At 47.0% G+C, this 21788-nt stretch overlaps 1 protein-coding gene across 1 annotated transcript in view; it reads right to left on the bottom strand.

Moving 5' to 3' along the window:
- ttll7 (tubulin tyrosine ligase-like family, member 7) overlaps positions 1 to 21788 on the bottom strand; it is a 243320-nt gene that overhangs the window by 173257 nt on the left and 48275 nt on the right. The window contains exon 3 of the mRNA XM_034179159.1: positions 14821 to 14985. Within this exon, the coding sequence (XP_034035050.1) occupies positions 14821 to 14985 (165 nt within the window). The remainder of the gene's footprint in view (positions 1 to 14820; positions 14986 to 21788) is intronic.

Genomic DNA, 21788 nt, shown 5'->3' with positions numbered 1-21788 from the left:
AATTAAAAAATTGGAAATTTGGGTGCAAATTGTACTAGAATGCACTAAACTAAAAGCAATTATAGTGATTGATTTATACTATCCAACTTATTAAAGGTTAAATCAGTTTCAATATTATTACATAATATTGCACAATATTATCAGGCTCCAAAGCTGTGTTGGGTGACACTCCAGTTTATATTGGTATCAGGTGTTGCCTTTTGGAACTTTACCTACTCTTGAGTACTGTCTCTCATAAGAGAGACAGTAGTGTTTCATGTGAAATTGACCTACATGAAATAAGCTGAACCTCTACACACAATATTTAGGCAGAAGACTGCTGAAGGATGTAAGGAGCAAAGAAACCAGAGTGAACAGAGAGCAGTTAAACATAAAGTGTGATGAAAAATAGACAGCATTAATACAAAAATGGCACAAACTTTGATGACAGAACATTAAAAAGGGAAAACAAGGGTACAGCTAGTGATGGACCACTGCAACTTGCTGCTACTGCTGCTAGGTGATTCCCATCGGACCTCTTTCCGAGACAGACTGATTCCTCAGCGATGGGACTGAACGGTGCTTTTCCATTTAATACGAGGTTGTAATAGTTTTCATTTCAGTTATGTGTGCATTACTTTTGTTCGTCTTTTAAGTGCAACAGCTACAAATTTCAGTTCATTACTTTACACCTGTGCCAATCTCAGAAGTGGTTAGCTTCTCGCTAGCGCTTAGCTTGCGCTAACGTTCATGACACAGCACGTTTTAGTGCACAAACCCTTAAAATAACTTGTGCAATGCTGTCAGAAAGAGTGACCCTCTTAGAGAGCCATGTCCGTAAGTTAGACCAGCTCCTAAGTTCAGTGGAGTGAGATATCACAGGCAGTCCAGCTGAGCTTAGTGTTGGGGTGGCTAGCACACCTGTCAGCACTAGCTTAGCTTTACCAGCTAAAGGCAATGGTTTTCGGACTGTTGTTAGCAGTGGTGGGCACAGTTCCGCTAATCCACTAATCGCTAATTATCAAAGCTAACTTTTGTTCGCGGATTAGCTTTTCCGCTAACTTCAAAAACCATCAGCAGACCAATTAGCTTCTGCTAAATTTAGTTTCCCTAATTTTTAGTCCACTCACTTTTTTTGCTGGCATAGTAAGTAAAGCCGGATGGTCAACAACGTTTGTAAACCTTAAAATCACACGTTAGTTCCTGTCTGTTGTGTTTTGCAGCAGTCAGGAAGCTGTAAGTAGCTGAGCTCAACCCTACCCCAGCAGAAGGGACCTGGCTGCGTGTCTGCTACAAAGAAAAAAAAAATGTAATTTACATTCACAGCATACAGTGCTCCTGATGTGGGCAAAAGGCATAAACAGAAAAGCAGGTTTGACTTATGGGTTGATTTAAAAACCAAACTAATTCCGGAAGGTTTATTGATATTAATGTTAACTCATTTTTACAAAGTGAAAATATTACAAATATCTTTTAGTTTTAAAGTAATGCACTAATTCTGAAAGTTTGAGCATTAAAACTCCCAGATGCCAAAAGGCATTATGGGAAATTAAGCCTCCTCATCAGTGGATGGCTGGTTGGAAAAAAAAAAACCACACAAGTTACTGTAAGATGTGTGTTACCCTTCTGGGGTTGCTGTGGCTTGGATGGCCTTCAACCTACTGAGGATGGCGCTGCCATCAATCTGTGAACATAGATAAGTGCTCTACAGGGAGGGTAACATTAGGGCTTTACAGCAGGCCACAGAGGAGGTGATTAGGGAGCCTGCAGGGCCTATTATTAATGTGGAAGTGGAGTCCATTAGCTTAGCAGGGAAACTAGCACAGGAAATCTACTATGATGACAGTGTAATCTATGTGTCAGGAAGAGAAACTTTTCATGTTGAGCCTGTGGCCCATTTCTGGAGACGTACCCAAAAAGAGCGCAGAGGGACATGGTTTGCAAATTTAATGCCCATTACTACACTGGATAACACTGTAACTGAGGGTATCCAACTGGTTGTTTCTGCAACGTCAAATAATCCATGTCCATTACCTTCAAATGTTCATTTCCCATATTGCAACCATAAATCTCAACATTTAATGGAATAACTGCAAGATGCACTTTTCTTCAAACTGTGCAGCCCTACCCACTCCAACTCCATCTAAATGTTAAAAAAGCATGAGATAAAGCCATACACACTGACTACAAAGCAGAAATTCACAATACAGAACACATACTCAAAGAACAGCTCTAAAATCGCTGCAGTCGCTGAAGTATGCAGAGAGTGATTTAATATCTTAGAGCAGCAGAGGATGAGGTGATGCCACAACACAATACCTTCCACTAAAGCCACAGTAAGCACAAATATAGTGGATCCGGAAAGTATTCACAGAGCTTCACCTTTTCTACATTTTGTTATGGTACAGCCTTATTCCAAAATGGAGTAAGGGTTTTTTTTTTGTTTTTTTTTTTGCAAATTTATTTAAAATAAAAAACTAAGAAATCACGTGCACATAAGTATTCACACCCTCTGCTCAATACTTTGTTGATGCACCTTTGGCAGCAATTACAGCCTCAAGTCTTCTTGAATATGATGCCACAAGCTTGGTGCACCTATCTCTGGGCAGTGTTGCCCATTCCTCTTTGCAGCACCTCTCAAGCTCCATTAGGCTGGATGGGGACCGTCAGTGCACAGCCATTTTCAGATCTTTCCAGAGATGTTTAATCAGATGCAGGGGAGGTGATGGTTAAAGCACTGGGCTTGAGACCAGAGGATCCTCGGTTCAAATCCCAGCCTGACCAGAAAATCACTAAGGGCCCTTGGGCAAGGTCCTTAATCCCGTAGTTGCTCCTAGTGTGTAGAGAGTACCTTGTATGGCAGCACCCTCACATCTGGGTGAATGTGAGACATTATTTGGACTCCAGTTAACCTGTAAAAACATCTCAAGGATGATCAGTAGAAACATGATGCACCCAAGCTCAATTTTGAGCTTCATGGCAAAGACTGTGAATACTTATGTACATGTGATTTCTTAGTTTTTATTTTCAATACATTTCCAATAAAGTTTTTTCCACATTGCCATTATGGGGTATTCCATGCAACATTTTGAGGGAAAAAAATAATAATTTCATTATTATTCCATTCTGGAATAATGCTGTAACATAAAATGTGGAGAAAAAGTGAAGCGCTCTGAATACTTTCCGGATGCACTGTAGGCTGCTTCATTTGCCATCGACCCCAATGCTGCTGCCAGTCATCCACTTTCCTGGGCATTTTTTTTTTCAGTTTATGTCTCAAGTCCAGTGTCTAAGTCATTTTCTTCAGCTACTTCTCCTTGTTATTTCCTTGTTTGTTTCCTTCATCATCTTGTTTATCTCCCTGGTGTAACTGTAGCGCCAATGCTGTTAGGACTCAAGCTAATATTGGCTTGCGCAACAGCGCTGACATGTTTCAATAATAAATGTCAATTTTGTGGTGAAAAGTGTAATGACACAGACCCACAACAGGGGGCGTAAATGAACGGTCAATAGAAATAAGAAGTAACAATTTTAATATTGTGAAATGTGCACAACGGATACAGATACAATTCAATACTAAGGTCAATTATAAAGTTGGTGTCGTGTGGGCAGGCTTGAGGATAGGAGACGCCCGTCAAGAGAAGAGTCGGGACCCACACGATTTCCACCGCCAACGGATCTGGAACACTCCACAGCCTCCAAGTCCTGAGTCCCTAGGAGGCCACTGTCTCCAGCTGTCAGATCGGGTACTGCTGGCAGGAAACAGAAACAGTCAAGAGTGGGTGTGTGTGCACACACCCAGTAAAACAGTCAGCTGAGTATTCCTGATGGAGGGAGAAAACACCACCTCCCAATCCCACTACTTCCTCTGGTTATCCGTGCAGACTCCACTACACAAGTATAAGAGTGAAGAGTGGAGAACGCAACCTCTTACCACTCCCTTCGACTCGGCAGTCAGTGGAGAAGCTGCAAACTCAGAAGGTAAATTAGCTACCAGTACAGATGTGAAAGACGTCACAACTTAGCTGATTCAATATTACGGCTGAGTGTCTACCTGAACGATTCAGATGATTTCTCGGCAGAGGTGTGGTGTCTTCTCCAGGCTTTTATGGGTGAGGTGTGATGAGGTGATGAATGACAGTTGTCAACTCCGGGCTCCTGGTGCTCCTGGCGGTGACTGCGCCCTCTGGTGCCTGAAGCCCGCCTTCAGGCAGGGAGCCTTCTGGCGTTGGGCCAGCAGTACCTCCTCTTTGGGCGGCCCACACAACAGGACCCCCCCCTCAACGGGCGCCTCCTGGCGCCCGACCAGGCTTGTCGGGATGTCGTTGGTAGAAATCGGCCAGGAGGGCCGGGTCCAGGATGAAGCTCCGCTTCACCCAGGAGCGTTCCTCGGGTACCCCTCCCAGTCCACCAGATATTGGAATCCCCGGCCCCGTCGACGAACATCCAGAAGCCTGCGGACGGTCCACGCAGGCTCTCCATCGATGATCCGGGCAGGAGGCGCCGCTGGTCCGGGAGTGCAGAGGTTGGAGGAGTGACATGGTTTAATCTGGGACACGTGAAAAACTGCTGGACTGAGGACTTTGGTGACTGTAAAAGGTCCGATATATCTGTCCTTCAGTTTTTGGGAGTCCACCTGCAGAGGGATGTCCTTAGTTGACAGCCAAACCTCCTGCCCAGGCTGGTATGCAGGGGCCGGGGTACGCCGGCGGTCTGCATGGTCCTTAGCCCTCGTCTGGGCTTTCAGAAGGGCAGAGCGGACAGTGCGCCACACCCGACGGCACCTTCTGAGGTGGGCCTGGACCGAGGGGACCTCGACCTCTCCCCCTACGGCTGGGAACAATGGGGGCTGGTACCCAAAACACGCCTCAAAGGGGGAGAGGCCGGTCGCTGAGGATACCTGACTGTTGTGGGTGTATTCGATCCAGGCCAGATGTTGACTCCAGGCCGTCGGGTGTGCGGAGGTGACACACCGCAGGGCCTGCTCTAGGTCTTGGTTCGCCAACTCTGCCTGTCCATTAGTCTGAGGGTGGTACACGGACGAAAGGCTCACGGTGGCCCCCAGTTCCCTACAGAAACTCCTCCAGACTTGCGAGGAGAACTGGGGACCACGATCCGAGACTATGTTCGTGGGGATACCATGTAGATGCATGACGTGGTGGACCAGGAGGTCTGCAGTCTCCTGGGCCGTCAGGAGCTTCGGGAGGGCCACGAAGTGGGCCACCTTGGAGAATCGGTCCACTATTGTCAGGATGGTCGTCATACCCTGCGATGCAGGGAGACCCGTGACGAAGTCCAGGCCTATGTGAGACCAGGGGCGACGAAGCACCGGCAGTGGCTGGAGGAGTCCTTGGGCCTTCTTATGTACTGCCTTGCCCCTGGCACAGGTGGTACAGGCCTGGACGTACTCCCGGACGTCGGTTTCCATCGACGCCCACCAGAAGCGCTGCCGGACCACTGCCACGGTTCTTCGCACCCCCGGGTGGCAGGAGAGCTGAGAACCATGACAGAAGTCCAAGACCGCAGCCCTGGCCTCTGGTGGGACGTACAGCCGGTTTTCAGGTCCATCTCCGGGGTCCGGGTGTCGAGTCAGGGCTTCCCGGACAGTCTTTTCCACGTCCCAGGTGAGGGTTGCGACGACAGTGGACTCAGGGATGATGGTGTCCGGTGGATCCGACAGCTCTGGCACCCGGGACAGTGCATCGGACCGTTGGTTTTTAGTCCCGGGGCGATACGTGATCTGGAAGTCAAACCGACCAAAGAACAGTGACCAACGGGCTTTCCTGGGATTCAGACGCTTGGCGGTCCGGATATACTCCAGGTTCCGATGGTCCGTGAAAACTGTGAAAGGAACCGTGGCTCCCTCCAGAAGGTGTCTCCACTCCTCAAGAGCTTCTTTCACCGCCAGTAATTCCCGATTGCCGACGTCATAATTCCTTTCAGCCGGGGTCAACCTGCGGGAGTAGTAAGCACAAGGATGGAGAACTCTATCGGACTCCCCGCTTTGGGACAGCACGGCTCCTATTCCTGAGTCAGAGGCGTCCACTTCGACTATGAACTGGTGATCGGGGTCGGGCTGCACCAGAACGGGTGCAGTCAAGAACCGACGTTTCAACTCCTTAAACGCGGCTTCGCACCGGTCCGACCAGGTGAAGGGAACTTTAGTGGAGGTCAGGGCTGTCAGGGGGCTAACAACCTGACTGTAGCCCTTAATGAACCTCCGATAGAAGTTTGCAAAACCGAGGAACTGTTTCCTACGGCTTGTTGGTTGGGGCCAATCTCTCACCGCCGCAACCTTGGCCGGATCAGGGGTGACGGAGTTGGAGGAGATTATGAACCCCGGAAGGACAAAGAAGTACAGTGGAACTCACACTTCTCGCCCTTCACAAACAGTCGGTTCTCCAACAACCGCTGCAGGACCTGACGTACATGCTTGACATGGGTCTCAGGATCCGGGGAGAAGATGAGAATGTCGTCAAGATATACGAAGACGAACCGATGCAGGAAGTCCCGCAAGACGTCATTAACCAATGCTTGGAACGTCGCGGGGGCGTTTGTGAGACCAAACGGCATGACCAGGTACTCAAAGTGACCTAAGGGAGTGTTAAATGCTGTCTTCCACTCGTCTCCCTTCCGGATCCGAACCAGGTGGTACGCATTCCTAAGATCCAATTTAGTAAATATTTGGGCTCCATGCAGGGGTGTGAACACAGAATCCAACAGAGGTAACGCGTATTGACTGCGAACCGTAATTTCATTCAGCCCTCTGTAATCGATGCATGGACAGAGTCCGCCGTCTTTCTTGCCCACAAAAAAGAAACCTGCTCCCATCGGGGAGGTGGAGTTCCAGATCAACCCAGCAGCCAAAGAGTACCGGATGTAGGTCTCCACTGATTCGCGTTCCGGATGTGAGAGGTTGTACAACCTGCTGGACAGGTACTCAGCGCCCGGGATCAAATCAATAGCACAATCATACGGACGGTGCGGGGGCAGCGTGAGCGCCAGATCCTTGCTGAAGACGTCAGCAAGATCATGGTACTCAGCCGGCACCGCCGCAAGATTGGGGGGGACTAAAACCTCCTCCTTAGCCGTTACACCGGGTGGAACCGAGGATCCTAAACACTCCCGGTGGCAGGTTTCGCTCCACTGCGTCATTACCCCAGATGGCCAATCAATCCAGGGATTGTGCTTTAGCATCCAAGGAAAACCCAAAATCACCCGGGAGGTAGAAGGTGTCACAAAAACACAATCTCCTCCCTGTGATTCCCAGACACGACCAATGTTACTGGCTGAGTCTGGTGTGTGATTAATGGGAGGAAAGTGCCATCTAGTGCCCGTACCGACAATGGCTATGGTAAGGCCACCAGAGGGAGCCCCACCTCCCTTGCCCATCTGCTATCCAGCAGATTCCCCTCTGACCCCTTGTCCACCAGTGCTGGGGCGTGAAGGGTTAGATCCCCACTCAGGATCATAACTGGGATTCGTGCGGATTTGCGGAATTTCCCCTTGTGAGTGTTATGGCCCACCCTTAGCCCAGTCTCTAAGGGCGGGCGTTGTAGTTTGACCGTTTGGGGCAATTCCTCTGTATATGCTCACTCGAGCCGCAGAAAAAACACTCCCCACGGGCCAGCCTCCGTTGTCTGTTTTCTGATTTTACTTTAGCCCTGCTCGTGTCCATAGCTTCGTCAGCAGGGGGAGCTGTCGCCTCACGGAGTGCTCTGGCAGTGGAGCGGGGGGACGGCGACATCCGTTCGGACCCGGAAGGAAAAGGAACTGCTCGTGCCCAGCCACACCCCTCGCCTCGCTCCCGGCGATGTTCCTCTAGTCGGTTGTCTAGCCGTATAACTAGATCGACAAGCCCATCGAAATCCTGCGGCTCATCCTTCGCCAGCAAATGCTCCTTCAGGACCGGAGACAGTCCATTTACGAAGGCGACTCGGAGCGCAACATTATTCCAGCCGGACCTCGCTGCCGCGATGCGGAAGTCGACTGCATATTCGGCTGCGCTCCGACGCCCCTGTCTCATCGACAGCAGCACATTCGAAGCGGTCTCGCCTCTATTGGGGTGATCAAACACTTGTTTGAACTCCCACACAAACCCAGTGTATGTAGTTAGGAGCCGTGAGTTCTGCTCCCAAAGCGCCGTAGCCCAGGCGCGTGCCTCTCCTCGAAGCAGATTTACCACATAAGCCACCCTGCTAGCATCAGACGCGTACATAACCGGACGTTGTGAAAAGACGAGCGAACACTGCATTAAAAAGTCAGCGCACGTCTCGACACAGCCTCCATACGGCTCTGGAGGGCTTATGTATGCTTCAGGGGACGGGGGGGGGGGGGGGTTCATTGAACGGCCACTGGAATATCAATATCAGGCCCTCGGGCAGCAGGAGGAGGTGCCGCAGCAGCGCCCTGCGCGTGCGCTTCCACCTGAGCGGTGAGAGCCTCCATCCTCCGATTGAGGATAACGTTCTGCTCGGTTACCAAGTCCAACCGAGCAGTGAAGGCGGTTAGGATTTGCTGCAGCTCACCTAGTACGCCTCCTGCTGGCCCCCGTGCACCCCGCGTTTCCATTGGTGGTTCACTCGATGGTTGACACCCCTCGGGATCCATGACGTTGGCCAAGAAATCCTGTTGTGAAAAGTGTAATGACACGGACCCACAACAGGGGGTGTAAATGAACGGTCAATGGAAATAAGAAGTAACAATTTTAATGTTGTGAAATGTGCACAACGGATACAGATACAATTCAATACTAAGGTCAATTATAAAGTTGGTGTCGTGTGGGCAGGCTCAAGGATGAGACGCCCGTCCAGAGAAGAGTCGGGACCCACACGATTTCCACCGCCAACGGATCTGGAACACTCCAGAGCCGCCAAGTCCTGAGTCCCCAGGTGGCCACCGTCTCCAGCTGTCAGATCGGGTACTGCTGGCAGGAAACAGAAACAGTCAAGAGTGGGTGTGTGTGCACACACCCAGTAAAACAGTCAGCTGAGTATTCCTGATGGAGGGAGAAAACACCACCTCCCAATCCCACTACTTCCTCTGGTTATCCGTGCAGACTCCACTACACAAGTATAAGAGCGAAGAGTGGAGAACGCCACCTCTTACCACTCCCTTTGACTCGGCAGTCAGTGGAGAAGCTGCAAACTCAAAAGGTAAATTAGCTACCAGTACAGATGTGAAAGACGTCACAACTTAGCTGATTCAATATTACGGCTGAGTGTCTACCTGAACGATTCAGACGATTTCTCGGCAGAGGTGTGGTGTCTTCTCCAGGCTTTTATGGGTGAGGTGTGATGAGGTGATGAATGACAGCTGTCAACTCCGGGCTCCTGTTGCTCCTGGCGGCGACTGCGCCCTCTGGTGCCTGAAGCCCGCCTACAGGCAGGGCACCCTCTGGCGTTGAGCCAGCAGTACCTCCTCTTCGGGCGGCCCACACAACAAATTTAGTACCTTTTTTCACCCAGAACAGTTGTTTATCTCAATTCCGTTTCTTTTAGCCTGACAGCGGCCCTTTTCTCACAATATATTTCATGCACTCAATTTCTAGTTTCTGGTCTCCGGCCTCACGACCTTTCCACTGGCTACTCTGCGGAAATCAGAATTGTGTTCATTAAAAGATGCAACTATGGCAAAAATATTTGTGACTACATGATAAATTAACTTTTTGAATGGAAAGACATAAGATGTTATTTCTTATATTATTTTTTTGAATTGAAGCAATGGTCCATTCTGCATGGCCCAAGCCTGCAGACACAGGGCAGCCCTTCTGGTATTTGCCAAAATGCCAGATGGGCAGTCCATCACTGGCTACAACAGTGTGAATCCAACAAAGTCCCTCTGGTCTGTTACTAAGAGACAAAAAGCGAAAAAAAAAAGAAAGAAAGAGATGAAGGAAAACCAACAGGATAAAGTCACAAACCAGCCACACAGCTAAAGCCTTTCTCATGACAGAGAGCAGGTCGTTCACTGTGGTAAGGAGTTGGACTACCAATATGTAAACCTGGGCTTGTTACATAGTCATGCTACCTGTCTGTGTCCTTGTACAAGAAACATCATTTCCACTGTCCTAATCCACCCAGCTGTAGATGGGTACCAACCTTGGCTGGGAAAGTATCCTGGAATGGACTGGCTCAATGTCCAGGGAAAGTCGTAGAGTCACCTGCTTCACGCTACAGAACCCGGGGATAAGCATTACCACCAATAGTTCTCAGAGCCTTACTTCTTCCTCTTCATGTTTGTGTTCTTATGAAACATTGACCCCATTTACACCTGCTATTAAAATACATATTTGGTGATCAGATTGCAATTAGATAGTGTTTGACCACATGAAAGTACAGGTGTAAATGTACCCAAAATGCATTTAGGGTGGATTGCAAACCAATTGGCCAAACTACCTCCAGAGGTGGTCAGGGACACATTGTGATCACATTTCCAATTCACACACACCAACTACATGGTTGGTACCAAATGGTCACCAATTTCTTTTTTTACTGTAACCCACTTACCAAACTGGCTGATCACAGGTGCATTCTGGGCAACACTGTCTGCAGTGTTGCCCAAATAAAATCAATTGTTTCCCATATTTAAATCATCGTCTGGACCACATTAGATGGAGCTGCAGCAGTATTTTCCTCTGTCTTTATCTTCAGCATTCCATCTTTTGAAGAATAGTTCTTCTTCGCTCACATCAAAAAACAAAAATCACCATATCACACCTAGAGACTTTTTGTTTATATTTTAACCCACATTAAACATAGTTGGTGTCCTGTGAGCCGGATATCACTTTCTCATCTGAATGTGGTCACCGGAGACACATATTAATCCCATTTGTAATCAGATTAAAATCATATCTACAATCTGGACACAAGACACATTTTAATCCCTGATGTAAATGGGGCCAGGGTGTCAAAAGCCACTTTAACTGAAACCAGGTGGAAGGAAACAGACAGACAGATAAAAAGTTGAGGAGACAAGAGGACAGCCAGTAAAACAGGAAACAAGGTTTGAAGAACCACGCATCACAAATGACTCTAAACAGAGGCACAAAAAGCCAAGCATAGAGGAAAAAGAGAGCAGGGCATGAAGAGACAGCAAATAAACCAGAGACAAATCAAATTAAAGTGAATCTAAACAAATCTGGGCTACAGAATACGTAAAAACAAAAGAATAAGAAAAAGTGGATTAAAGCAATGACAAAAGGGAAAGGATGGAGCAGTATGATGATAATATATATATATATATATATATATATATATATATATATACACACACACACACACACACGCGCGCACGTACGTACGTACATACAGACAAATCAAAAACAAGATGTAAATAGATCATCATCCTACAAAATAAACAAGTTAAACGTGTTTGGATGAACTGAGCGTCATGCATAATGTTTCCACCAAGGTCATCCGTGAGCTAAACAAAGTTCTGAAGCTCACTGAATTACTGTCATAACAAAAACGCATCAAGTCTTTGCTGGCGCCAATCCAGCACTTTGTTCATCAGATGTGCTAGTTAGCAGTGGAAGTAGGGTTGCTGGATTCATCATCATCACAACTTCAATGTGATGTGTGCATACGCATTAGTTGCATTACAGGAGACGTAATGTCAAGCGGAGGCAAATTAAACACATCAATGCAATCAACTTTTCTGTTGCTTGATGAAAGAAGAAAATGTGCACCGTTCTCATCTTCCAAGATTAATCTGCAACAGAAGTCTGTCTGATATACCATGATTTAAGGGCTCTTGGATACACAGTTTGTTTTCTAATGAGTGACATGCAGGCATATGTTTTGTGGGTTCCCTTACTGGTCTCCTTGCAAAATCACTCAGTTTTTGGAAACTGCCTACTCCAGACAGATTGACCACAGAGTGCCATCGTGATTTATGTGAATGATGTCCACAGATATTCAGTGACTTAGAAATGTTCTTGCATACATCCCCTGACTTGTCTAAAGAAAACTGCTTGTTAAAGTGATAATTAAATCCTTATATTTAGAATTATGTTATTTTGGGCAAATGGTGTCCTCTGATATTCGTTGTTAAGTGTGACGTAATGCATCATGTGATTTTCAACTTCCGGCTCCAAACAAAAAAGGCGCGCTGTTATTAACATTGAGAACGGCACTGAGACGATCTGATCAGGCTGCACTTACACCGTTGCACACGGACAACAGCATTAACATCACAACATAAAACTCTTTGTATATTGTGCCTAAAACTCTCCTGGGTATATTAACTGGGTTTTTAGACGTTGTTACTGCATTTGTTTTATATAAAAATGTCAGACGTTCAGGTTGTTTTTCCATTATCTTCAATGGGAGTTGCTGCAAGCTGCGACTGCTTCCTGTTCATGTCGTTCGGGGAGAAAGTGAAGTTTGCACTTTAACGTCCTGTTTATTTTAATAAATAATTTTTTATTAACAAACAGACATGTATATTGTCATTGTAAATTGTGAATGTCACTCGGGGGGAGCTCGGAGTTGAGCCGCTGCTCCTCCATGTCGAAAGGAGCCAGCTGAGGTGGCTTGGGCATCTTTTTCGGATGCCCCCTGGACACCTCGCTGGATAGGTGTTATGGGCACGTCCCATCAGGAGGAGGCCCCGGGGAAGACCCAGATCACGCTGGAGGGACTACGTCTCTCAGCTGGCTTGGGAATGCCTCGGAGTTCCCCCGGAGGAGCTGAGGGAGATGTGTGTGGATTGGGAGGTCTGGGCGGCTTTGCTTGAGCTGCTGCCCCTGCGACCCAACCTAGGATAAGCGGAAGAAAATGGATGGATGGATGGATGGATGGATGGACATGTATATTTTACCTGTGCATAATAAAATATGTACAGTAAAAGAAAAAAAAAGTTTTATTAAGTGTTCTGACCACAGAATCAGACGAATGCGGTTAACGGAGGTGGAGGCAGAGAAGGGAGGGAAGGAGGTTTGCGCACTATGTAAACACAAACTAAACTTAAACTGTAAATCCTTAAAAGGATCAAACAGATGTAACTTTGTAAACTTGGAGGTCTTTGGACCTGGAAACAGATTTATCACGTGATGCGTTACGTCAGCGCTTAACAACCGGATAGGAAGGAAAAAACAAAACTGGCTGTAATTCCTAAATGCTTAATCGGGTATTTTTGATGAACCCCTTGAACTAAAGATGAAAGCTGACACTCCAAGCACTTATTGACATTCATTTCATCTCCACTGTGGTGGTGTACAGAAACAATGCTAAAAAATGATGTCACTGTCAAAATACCTATGGACCTGGCTATATCCTAGCATGCTTGTGGACCTGGCCTTATGCAAGTATACCTGAATAGGGCACTTTGGAACAGTGGTAGTGCTCTTGCCCCAATCTTCATGTACATCGGGAGTTGCATCATTTAAAATTTGTATCAAATCAACATAAAGATGTGGTGACGCCAAGCAAAAACAGATGCAGCCAAAAAGACAACAACATGTAAGTATGTATTCTTGCATACAGTGCATCCAGAAAATATTCACAGCGCTTCACTTTTTCCTCATTTTTGTTATGTTACAGTGTTATTCCAAATGGAGTAAATTCATTTCCCCTCAAAATTCTAACTGTATGATGCCACAAGCTTGGTGCACCTATCTTTGGGTAGTTTTGCTCATTTCTCTTTGCAGCACCTCTCAAAACTCCATCAGGCTGGATGGGAAGCATCAGCATACAGCCATTTTCAGATCTCTCCAGAGATGTTCAATCGGATTCAGGTCTGGGCTCTGGCTGGGCCACTCAAGAATATTCACAGAGTTGTCCTGAAGCCACTCTTTTGATATCTTGGCTGTGTGCTTAGGGGTCACTGTCCTGCTGAAAGATGAACTGTCGCCCCAGTCTGAGCTCAAGAGCGTTCTGGAGCAGATTTTCATCCAGGATGTCTCTGTACATTGCTGCATTTAGCTTTCCCGCAATCCTGACAAGTCTCTCAGTTCCTGCCACTGAAAAACATCCCCACAGCATGATACTGCCACCACCATGCTTCACTGTAGGGATGGTGCCTGGTTTCCTCCAAATATGATGCCTGGCATTCACACCAAAGAGTTCAATCTTTGTCTCATCAGACCAGAGAATTTTGTTTCTCATGGTCTGAGAGTCCTTGTGCCTTTTGGCAAACTCCAGGCAGGCTGCCATGTGCCTTTTACTAAGGAGTGGCTTCCGTCTGGCAACTCATCATACATGCCTGCTAGTGGATGCTGCATAGATGGTTGTCCTTCTGGAAGGTTCTCCTCTCTCCACAGAGGAATGCTGGCACTCTGACAGAGTGACCACCAGGTTCTTGATCACCTCCTTGACTAAGGCCCTTCTTCCGGATATAGGCAGCCAGAGTCCTGGTGGATCTGAACTTCTTCCATTTACAAATGATGGAGGCCACTGTGCTCTTTGGGAACTTCAAAGCAGCAGAAATGTTTTCTGCACCCTTTCCCAGAATTGTGCCTCGAGACAATCCTGTCTGTCCAAATCATGTCCAATCAACTGAATTTACCCCAGGTGGACTCCAATTAAGCTGTAGAAACATCTCAAGGATGATCAGTGGAAACAGGATGCACCTAAGCTCAATTTGTACTTCATGGCAAAGGCAGTGAATACTTATGTACACGTGATTTCTTTTTATTTTTAATAAATCTGCAATCATCTAAAAAAAAAAAACATTTTTCACATGGTCATTATGGGGTATTGTGTGTAGAAGGTTGAGGAAAAAATTTAATTTAACCCATTTTTAAATAAGGCTATAACATAACAAAATGTAGAAAAAGTGAAGCACTGTGAATACTTTCCAGGTGCACGGTGTATATGTTTAGGTAAATGGCCCACGTACAGAGACGTCTCCCCAGAACTTGGTCACATCATAGTCATTGGTGCGGAGGAACTCTGTGAACCAGCTGATGGACCTTTTGCTGCCTTTGTCCACTGTCTCATCTCGTTCAAAGTTTTCATTGTGTTTGTTGACTGAGTAGTTGGTCAAATGCATGTAGAGTTGGCTCTGTGGAGACATAAGTTGAAAACAGCTTTACCCATGTTGAGACACAAGTGTAATATGTAGTATTGCTGTAACACAAAGGGAACCTCTTAAAAATTTTAAGTGTATTGAAAATTCAATTTTTAAAATTAGTTAAAATTTCACTAAATGTTAGATGTGTACAAGCAAACTCAAACACTACTAATGTGAGTGGACAAAATATTACTCTGATTATCAGTGTGTGCAAGATGTAATAAATCTACAATGGTGGCTATTATTCATTCATTTTCTATACCTGTTTATTCCAATGAACAGTCACAGGGGAGCTGGAGGCTATCCCAGCGGTCACTAACACAAATACGGGGAGAACATGCAAACTCTACACAGAACGGACCGGATGGGAAGTGATCTCACAACCATCTAGTGTGAACCACAAATCCACCATGCTACCCAGATAGTGACTATGATGAATGCATATATTCCAAAATGTTCTTTGTCTCTGTAACGATTTTAGATTTATTTGGTGTTGCTAGCGTACGTCTGTTTGAGATTTTAGCAACTATTTTGATGCCCTGCATCAATGTAATTTGAGTGTCAAGGTCAAAACAAAAGTCAGATGCAAAGCCACAGACCTTTTTCTATCCTTTGGTAATCATATAATTTTTCTATCCATTGCAACCCTTGGAGAAGTAGCTTAACAACATACCACCTCTTTTCCTCAAAATTGCATATGTCAGTGTCCCAGTGTCCATTAACCCGGACCTTCAAAACCCAAAACAGCACCAGAACAGATCTGGTTGTGGTGCTGAGATCTAACAGCACCAGAACCACTACAGTTCTAGTGCTGTTAGATCTCAGTGCTTGCATTGATACCGTGAATCATCATATTCTACTTGATAGGCTGAAAAATCATTTTGGGACTACTGGGAGTGCCCTTGCATGGCTGACGTCATACTTGACCCAGTCGTTCTCACTGTGTTTTTGTACAGTAACACTACCTCTAACCTTAGTGACATGAAATTTGGGGTTCCACAGGGGTCCGTCTTAGGCCCCCTGCTTTTCTCCTTTTATATAGCACCCCTTGGGCACATATTGCGGCATTTTGGGATTACCTTTCACTGCTATGCTGATGATACTCAGTTATACATGCCGATAACTGCTGGTAATCTTGTTCATATAAAATCCTTAGAAGATTGCCTTGCATCAGTGAGAAGTTGGATGTCTACAAACTTCCTCCTTTTAAACTCTGATAAGACTGAAATGATGGTTGTTGGTCCAGTGAGACATCGGTATCAATTTGACCAGCTAACGCTTAACCTAGGCTCGTGTGTCATACATCAGACTGACAAAGTGAGGAACCTTGGGGTCATTTTTGATCCTACATTGTCCTTTGACCTCCACATTAAAAACATTATGAAGACTGCTTTTTTCCACCTGCGAAATATAGCGAAGATTCGTCCCATCCTGTCTATGGCTGATGCTGAGACCCTGATCCATGAATTTATCTATTCCAGATTGGACTACTGCAATGTTCTATTTTCTGGATTACCACAGTCCAGCATTAGGGCTCACCAATTGGTTCAAAATGCTGTAGCCAGACTTTTGACACGAAGCAGAAAGTTCAACCACATTACACCCATTTTGGCATCCCTTCACTGGCTTCCTGTCCCAGTGAGATCAGATTTTAAGGTTCTGCTACCACTCTATAAAATTGTTCACGGACTGGCACCTCCCTACCTAGCTGACCTAATTAAACCTTACGTACCGGCCCGGGCTTTTCATTCTCAGGGTGCAGGACTGCTTTGTGTCCCTAGGGTGAATAAGAAGTCTGCAGGTCATAGAGCTTTCTCTTATCGTACCCATACATATTAATATCTCCACTGTGGGAAGTGTGTGAGAGTACAGCATTGGGGTAAAAATGTTCTCTGTGATGGCAACAGCACAGGGCTTGGGCAGCAAAAATGTTGCTTAATAGGTGTATGAATGGATGGATAATGAGTGATTGGGTGGGTGGATGAGCCAGTCCACCCAAGCTTTGTGTAAGCATAACTCAAAAACAACAAAGCTATTGTCTTGTAAGTCACAAAATTGAAAGAACATATAATGAGGACAACCATTTCACACCGATACACCAGAGCAATTAAAAAATAAACTTTGTTTTGGCTATGGAATATCTTATCAACGTAAGACACTATCTGCTGGATAGTTTGTGGAAAATTTACAAACAGCTGCTTTGGAACTGATGTAGTCTGTCACCTGTTGAACAGTGGGCATGCCTTGTGATCAGCCAGTGCTCGCCTTTATGTCAGCATCAGCAAACAAGTTAAAGGAACAACAGTGGAGGAGAAACATGATGTGTACTACATGGGCAAATACAAGGTGAAAAATACAACAGAACCAGAAAACAAAAACCCCCATTTAAAGAACGAAGAGAATATGCGGCTGGCGATCACACCAAAAACATTTCATTGGTTTGCAAATTACAGACAGCAAAATCTAAACACTATTCCCAAACATTTGCAGAACCAGTGTTTCTGACCATTGTTCCAGAGTCTGCATCAAAAGGAAACCTCAAATGCTCTGCTAAGTGGCGCCTTATTATGTCTCCAATTCTTCTGAAACAAATGTTTTAAAATGTTCAACTTGATTTGTCCGCTATGTTGTTGAACGATAAGACCAACCCCAATTCCAGTGAAGTTGGGACGTTGTGTGAAATATAAATAAAACACAATACAATGATTTGTAAATCCTCTTCAACCTATATTCAAAGAATCCACCACCAAAGACAAGATATTTAAAGTTCAAACTGATAGATTTTTTGTTTTGTTTTTTGTGCAAATATTTGCTCATTTTGAAATGGATGCCTGCAACACATTTCCAAAAAGCTGGGACAGGGTGACAAAAGACTGGGAAAGTTGATGAATGCTCAAAGAACACATGTTTGGAACATCCACAGGTGAACAGATTAATTGGAAACAAGTGAGTGTCTAGACTGGGTATAAAAGGTGCATCCCCAAAAGGCTCAGCCATTCACAAGCACAGATGGGGTGAGGATATCACCACTTTGTGAACAACTGTGTGAAAAAATAGTCCAACAGTTAAGAACAATGTTTCTTAATGTTCAATTGCAAGGAATTGAGGGATTCCATCATCTACAGTCCATAATATAATCAGAAGATTCAGAGAATCGAGAACTTTCTACATGTAGCAGCAAGGCGAAACCAACAGTGAACGCCTGTGATCTTCGATCCCTCAGGCGGCCCTACATTAAAAACCGACACCATTGTTTAAAGGATCTTACCGCGTGGGCTCAGGAACACTTCAGTTCACAGTTCGTCGTTACATCTACAAGTGCAAGTTAAAATTCTACCATGCAAAGCGAAAGCCAAACATCAACAACATACAGAAACACTGCCACCTTCTCTGGGCCCGAGCTCATCTGAAATGGACAGATGTAAAGTGAAAAGTGTGCTGTGGTCTGATGAGTCCACATTTCAAATTGTTTTTTGGAAATCATGGATGTTGTGTCCTCCAGACAAAAGAGGAAAAAAGACCTCCAGGACTGTTACCAGCGCAAAGTTCAAAAGACAGCATCTGTGATGGTATGGGGGTGTGTTAGTGCCCATGGCATGGCAACTTACACATCTGTGATGGCACCATCAATGCTGAAGGTTCGTCCAGATTTTGGAGCAACACATGCTGCCATCTAAGCAACGTCTTTTTCAGGGACGTCCCTGCTTATTTCAGCAAGACAATGCCAGAGCCACATTCTGCACGTGTTACAACAGCATGTCTTCGTAGTAAAAGAGTGCAGGTACTAGACTGGCCTGCCTGCAGTCCAGCCCTGTCGCCCATTGAAAATGTGTTGACGCATTATCAAGCACAAAATATGACAATGGAGACCCGGAATGTTGAATAACTGAAGTCATACATCAGACAAGAATGGTAAAGATTCCACCTACAAAGCTTCAACAATTAGTGTCCTCATTTCCCAAACACTTATTGAGTGTTGTTAGAAGGAAAGGTGATGTAACACAGTGGTAAACATACCACTGTCCCAGCTTTTTTGAAATGTGTTGCAGGCATCCATTTCAAAATGAGCAAATATTTGCACAAAAACAATAAAGTTTATCAGTTTGAACATTAAATATCTTGTCTTTGTGGTGTATTGAATTGAATATAGGTGAAGAGGATTTGCACATCGTTTGTATTGTTTTTTATTTAAATTTACACAACCTCCCAACTTCATTGGAATTGGGGTTGCAAAACAATGAGTGGATGGCTACAGTCATCACAGGGTCTACGAGGTCTGTCCATAAAGTATCGTACCTTTTTATTTTATTTTTTTAAACTATATGGATTTGATTCATATGTTTTCACGTCAGACAAGCTTGAACCCTTGTGCGCATGCGTGAGTTTTTCCACGCCTGTCGGTGACGTCATTCGCCTGTGAGAACGCCTTGTGGAAGGAGTGGTCCCGCTCCGTCGTCGGATTTTCATTGTCTGGAAATGGAGGAATGATTTGGGGTTTTTTTCCATCAGAATTTTTTCAGAAGCTGTTAGAGACTGGCACCTGGAAACTATTCAAAAAATTTATCTGGCTTTCGGTGAAAATTTTACGGGCTTCACAGAGAATAAGGTCTGTTAGTACAGCTTTAAGGACCCCTTTAAGGACGCTCAGCGCGCCGCGCTCCGAGCTTGCGACGACACTGCACAAGCCACCGGACCATTTCTAAACGGATGGCTCTGTGGATACGAGACCGTCGTGTGCTCTTTCTCTGGTTATCACAAGAGCTGGACATCAGCCATTTTCCAGCAGATTTCACTTTTAACAAGAGATTTTGTCATGGAAAGCCGCGCGGAGGCTTCGCCCGTCACGACTGATTCGCTTTGGAAGTGAGACAAAGGAACACCTCCATTTCTGCGTGTCAGAGGACAAGTTTACAACAGATTACAACAATGGACAAAGTCAAATTCACACAGGTGTCGTGTGGGCAGGCTCGAAGATAGGAGACGCCTCTCCAAGTAGAACCGGAACCACACGGTTTCCTCCGCCACCAGACCCCGGGAATACTGGAGCCGCCAAGTCCCGAATTCCCAGGTGGCCACTGCCTCCGCGTGTCGGACCTGGTACTGCTGGCGAGGAATAAAGAACAATTAAAGGAGGGCGCGTTCGCACCCAGGAATCCGAACGGCAGGTAAGCTACCTCCACCTCTCGTTGGAAAGTTCTCTCAGAGTAATGCACAAAGTCACAAAGATCACTGTCAAACAGTTAGCTGAGTACGTTACCTTCTCGGTAGAAACGATATCTCGGCAAAGAGGTGGAGACGTCGTCCTGCTGATATACTCCTGCCGATCAGATGATTGGTAACAGCTGTTGCAGGTGATGCGTGACAGCTGTCACCCTGGCTGCTCCTGTGAGGCGGCTGCGCCCTCTGGTGCCTGGAGCCCGCACTCCAGACAGGGCGCCCTCTGGTGGTGGGCCAGCAGTACCTCCTCTTCTGGCGGCCCACACAACAGGACCCCCCCCTCAACGGGCGCCTCCTGGCACCCGACCAGGTTTGTCCGGGTGGCGGCGGTAGAAATCGGCCAGGAGGGCCGGGTCCAGGATGAAGCTCCTCTTCACCCAGGAGCGTTCTTCAGGTCCGTACCCCTCCCAGTCCACCAAATACTGGAAGCCCCGGCCCATCCTACAGACATCCAAGAGCCGGCGCACAGTCCAAGCCGGCTCGCCATCGATGATCCGGGCAGGAGGTGGTGCCGGACCGGGAGTACAGAGGGGTGTGGTGTGATGGGGCTTAATCCGGGACACGTGGAAAACGGGATGGATCCGCAGTGAGGCCGGAAGCTGAAGCCTCACTGTGGCTGGACTGAGTACCTTGATGATCTTGAACGGACCGATGTACCGGTCCTGCAGTTTGGGGGAGTCCACTTGAAGGGGTATGTCCTTTGTAGACAACCACACTGCCTGCCCTGGCCGGTACGTAGGGGCCGGGGTCCGCTGACGGTCTGCATGGGCCTTCATCCTCATCCGGGCCTTCAGCAAGGCAGAACGGGCGGCACGCCACACCCGACGGCACTTCCGTAGGTGGGCCTGGACCGAGGGCACACCGACCTCTCCCTCAACCACCAGAAACAAAGGAGGTTGGTACCCCAGACATACCTCGAAAGGGGAGAGGCCGGTGGCTGCCGACACCTGGCTGTTATGGGCGTACTCGATCCAGGCCAGATGGGTACTCCAGGCCGCCGGGTGCGCGGCTGTCACGCAACGCAGGGCCTGCTCCACCTCCTGATTGGCCCGTTCTGCTTGCCCGTTGGTCTGGGGATGATACCCGGATGAGAGACTCAGCGTGGCCCCCAGTTCCCGGCAGAAGCTCCTCCAGACTTGCGAGGGAGAACTGGGGACCACGATCCGAAACGATGTCCGATGGTATCCCATGCAGCCGGACGACGTGGTGGACCAGGAGGTCCGCTGTCTCCTGGGCCGTCGGGAGCTTCGGGAGGGCCACGAAGTGGGCCGCCTTGGAGAATCGGTCCACTATCGTGAGGATGGTGGGGTGGCCCTGGGACGGCGGGAGGCCCGTGACAAAATCCAGGCCGATGTGGGACCAGGGGCGATGGGGCACGGGCAGCGGCTGGAGCAGTCCCGAAGCCCTGCGATGGTCAGCCTTGCCCCTGGCGCAGGTGGTTGCAGGCCTGGATATATCCCGGACGTCGGCCTCTAGGGACGCCCACCAGAAGCGCTGCCGGACAACTGCCACAGTTCTTCGCACCCTGGATGACAGGAGAGCTTAGAGCCGTGACAGAAGTCCAGGACTGCAGCCCT

The sequence above is a fragment of the Thalassophryne amazonica genome, chromosome 10, assembly GCF_902500255.1.
Source record: "Thalassophryne amazonica chromosome 10, fThaAma1.1, whole genome shotgun sequence".
NCBI lineage: Eukaryota > Metazoa > Chordata > Actinopteri > Batrachoidiformes > Batrachoididae > Thalassophryne > Thalassophryne amazonica.
The sequence above is the reverse complement of the archived record's forward strand: the minus strand, read 5'-3'. Positions and strand labels throughout refer to the sequence as shown.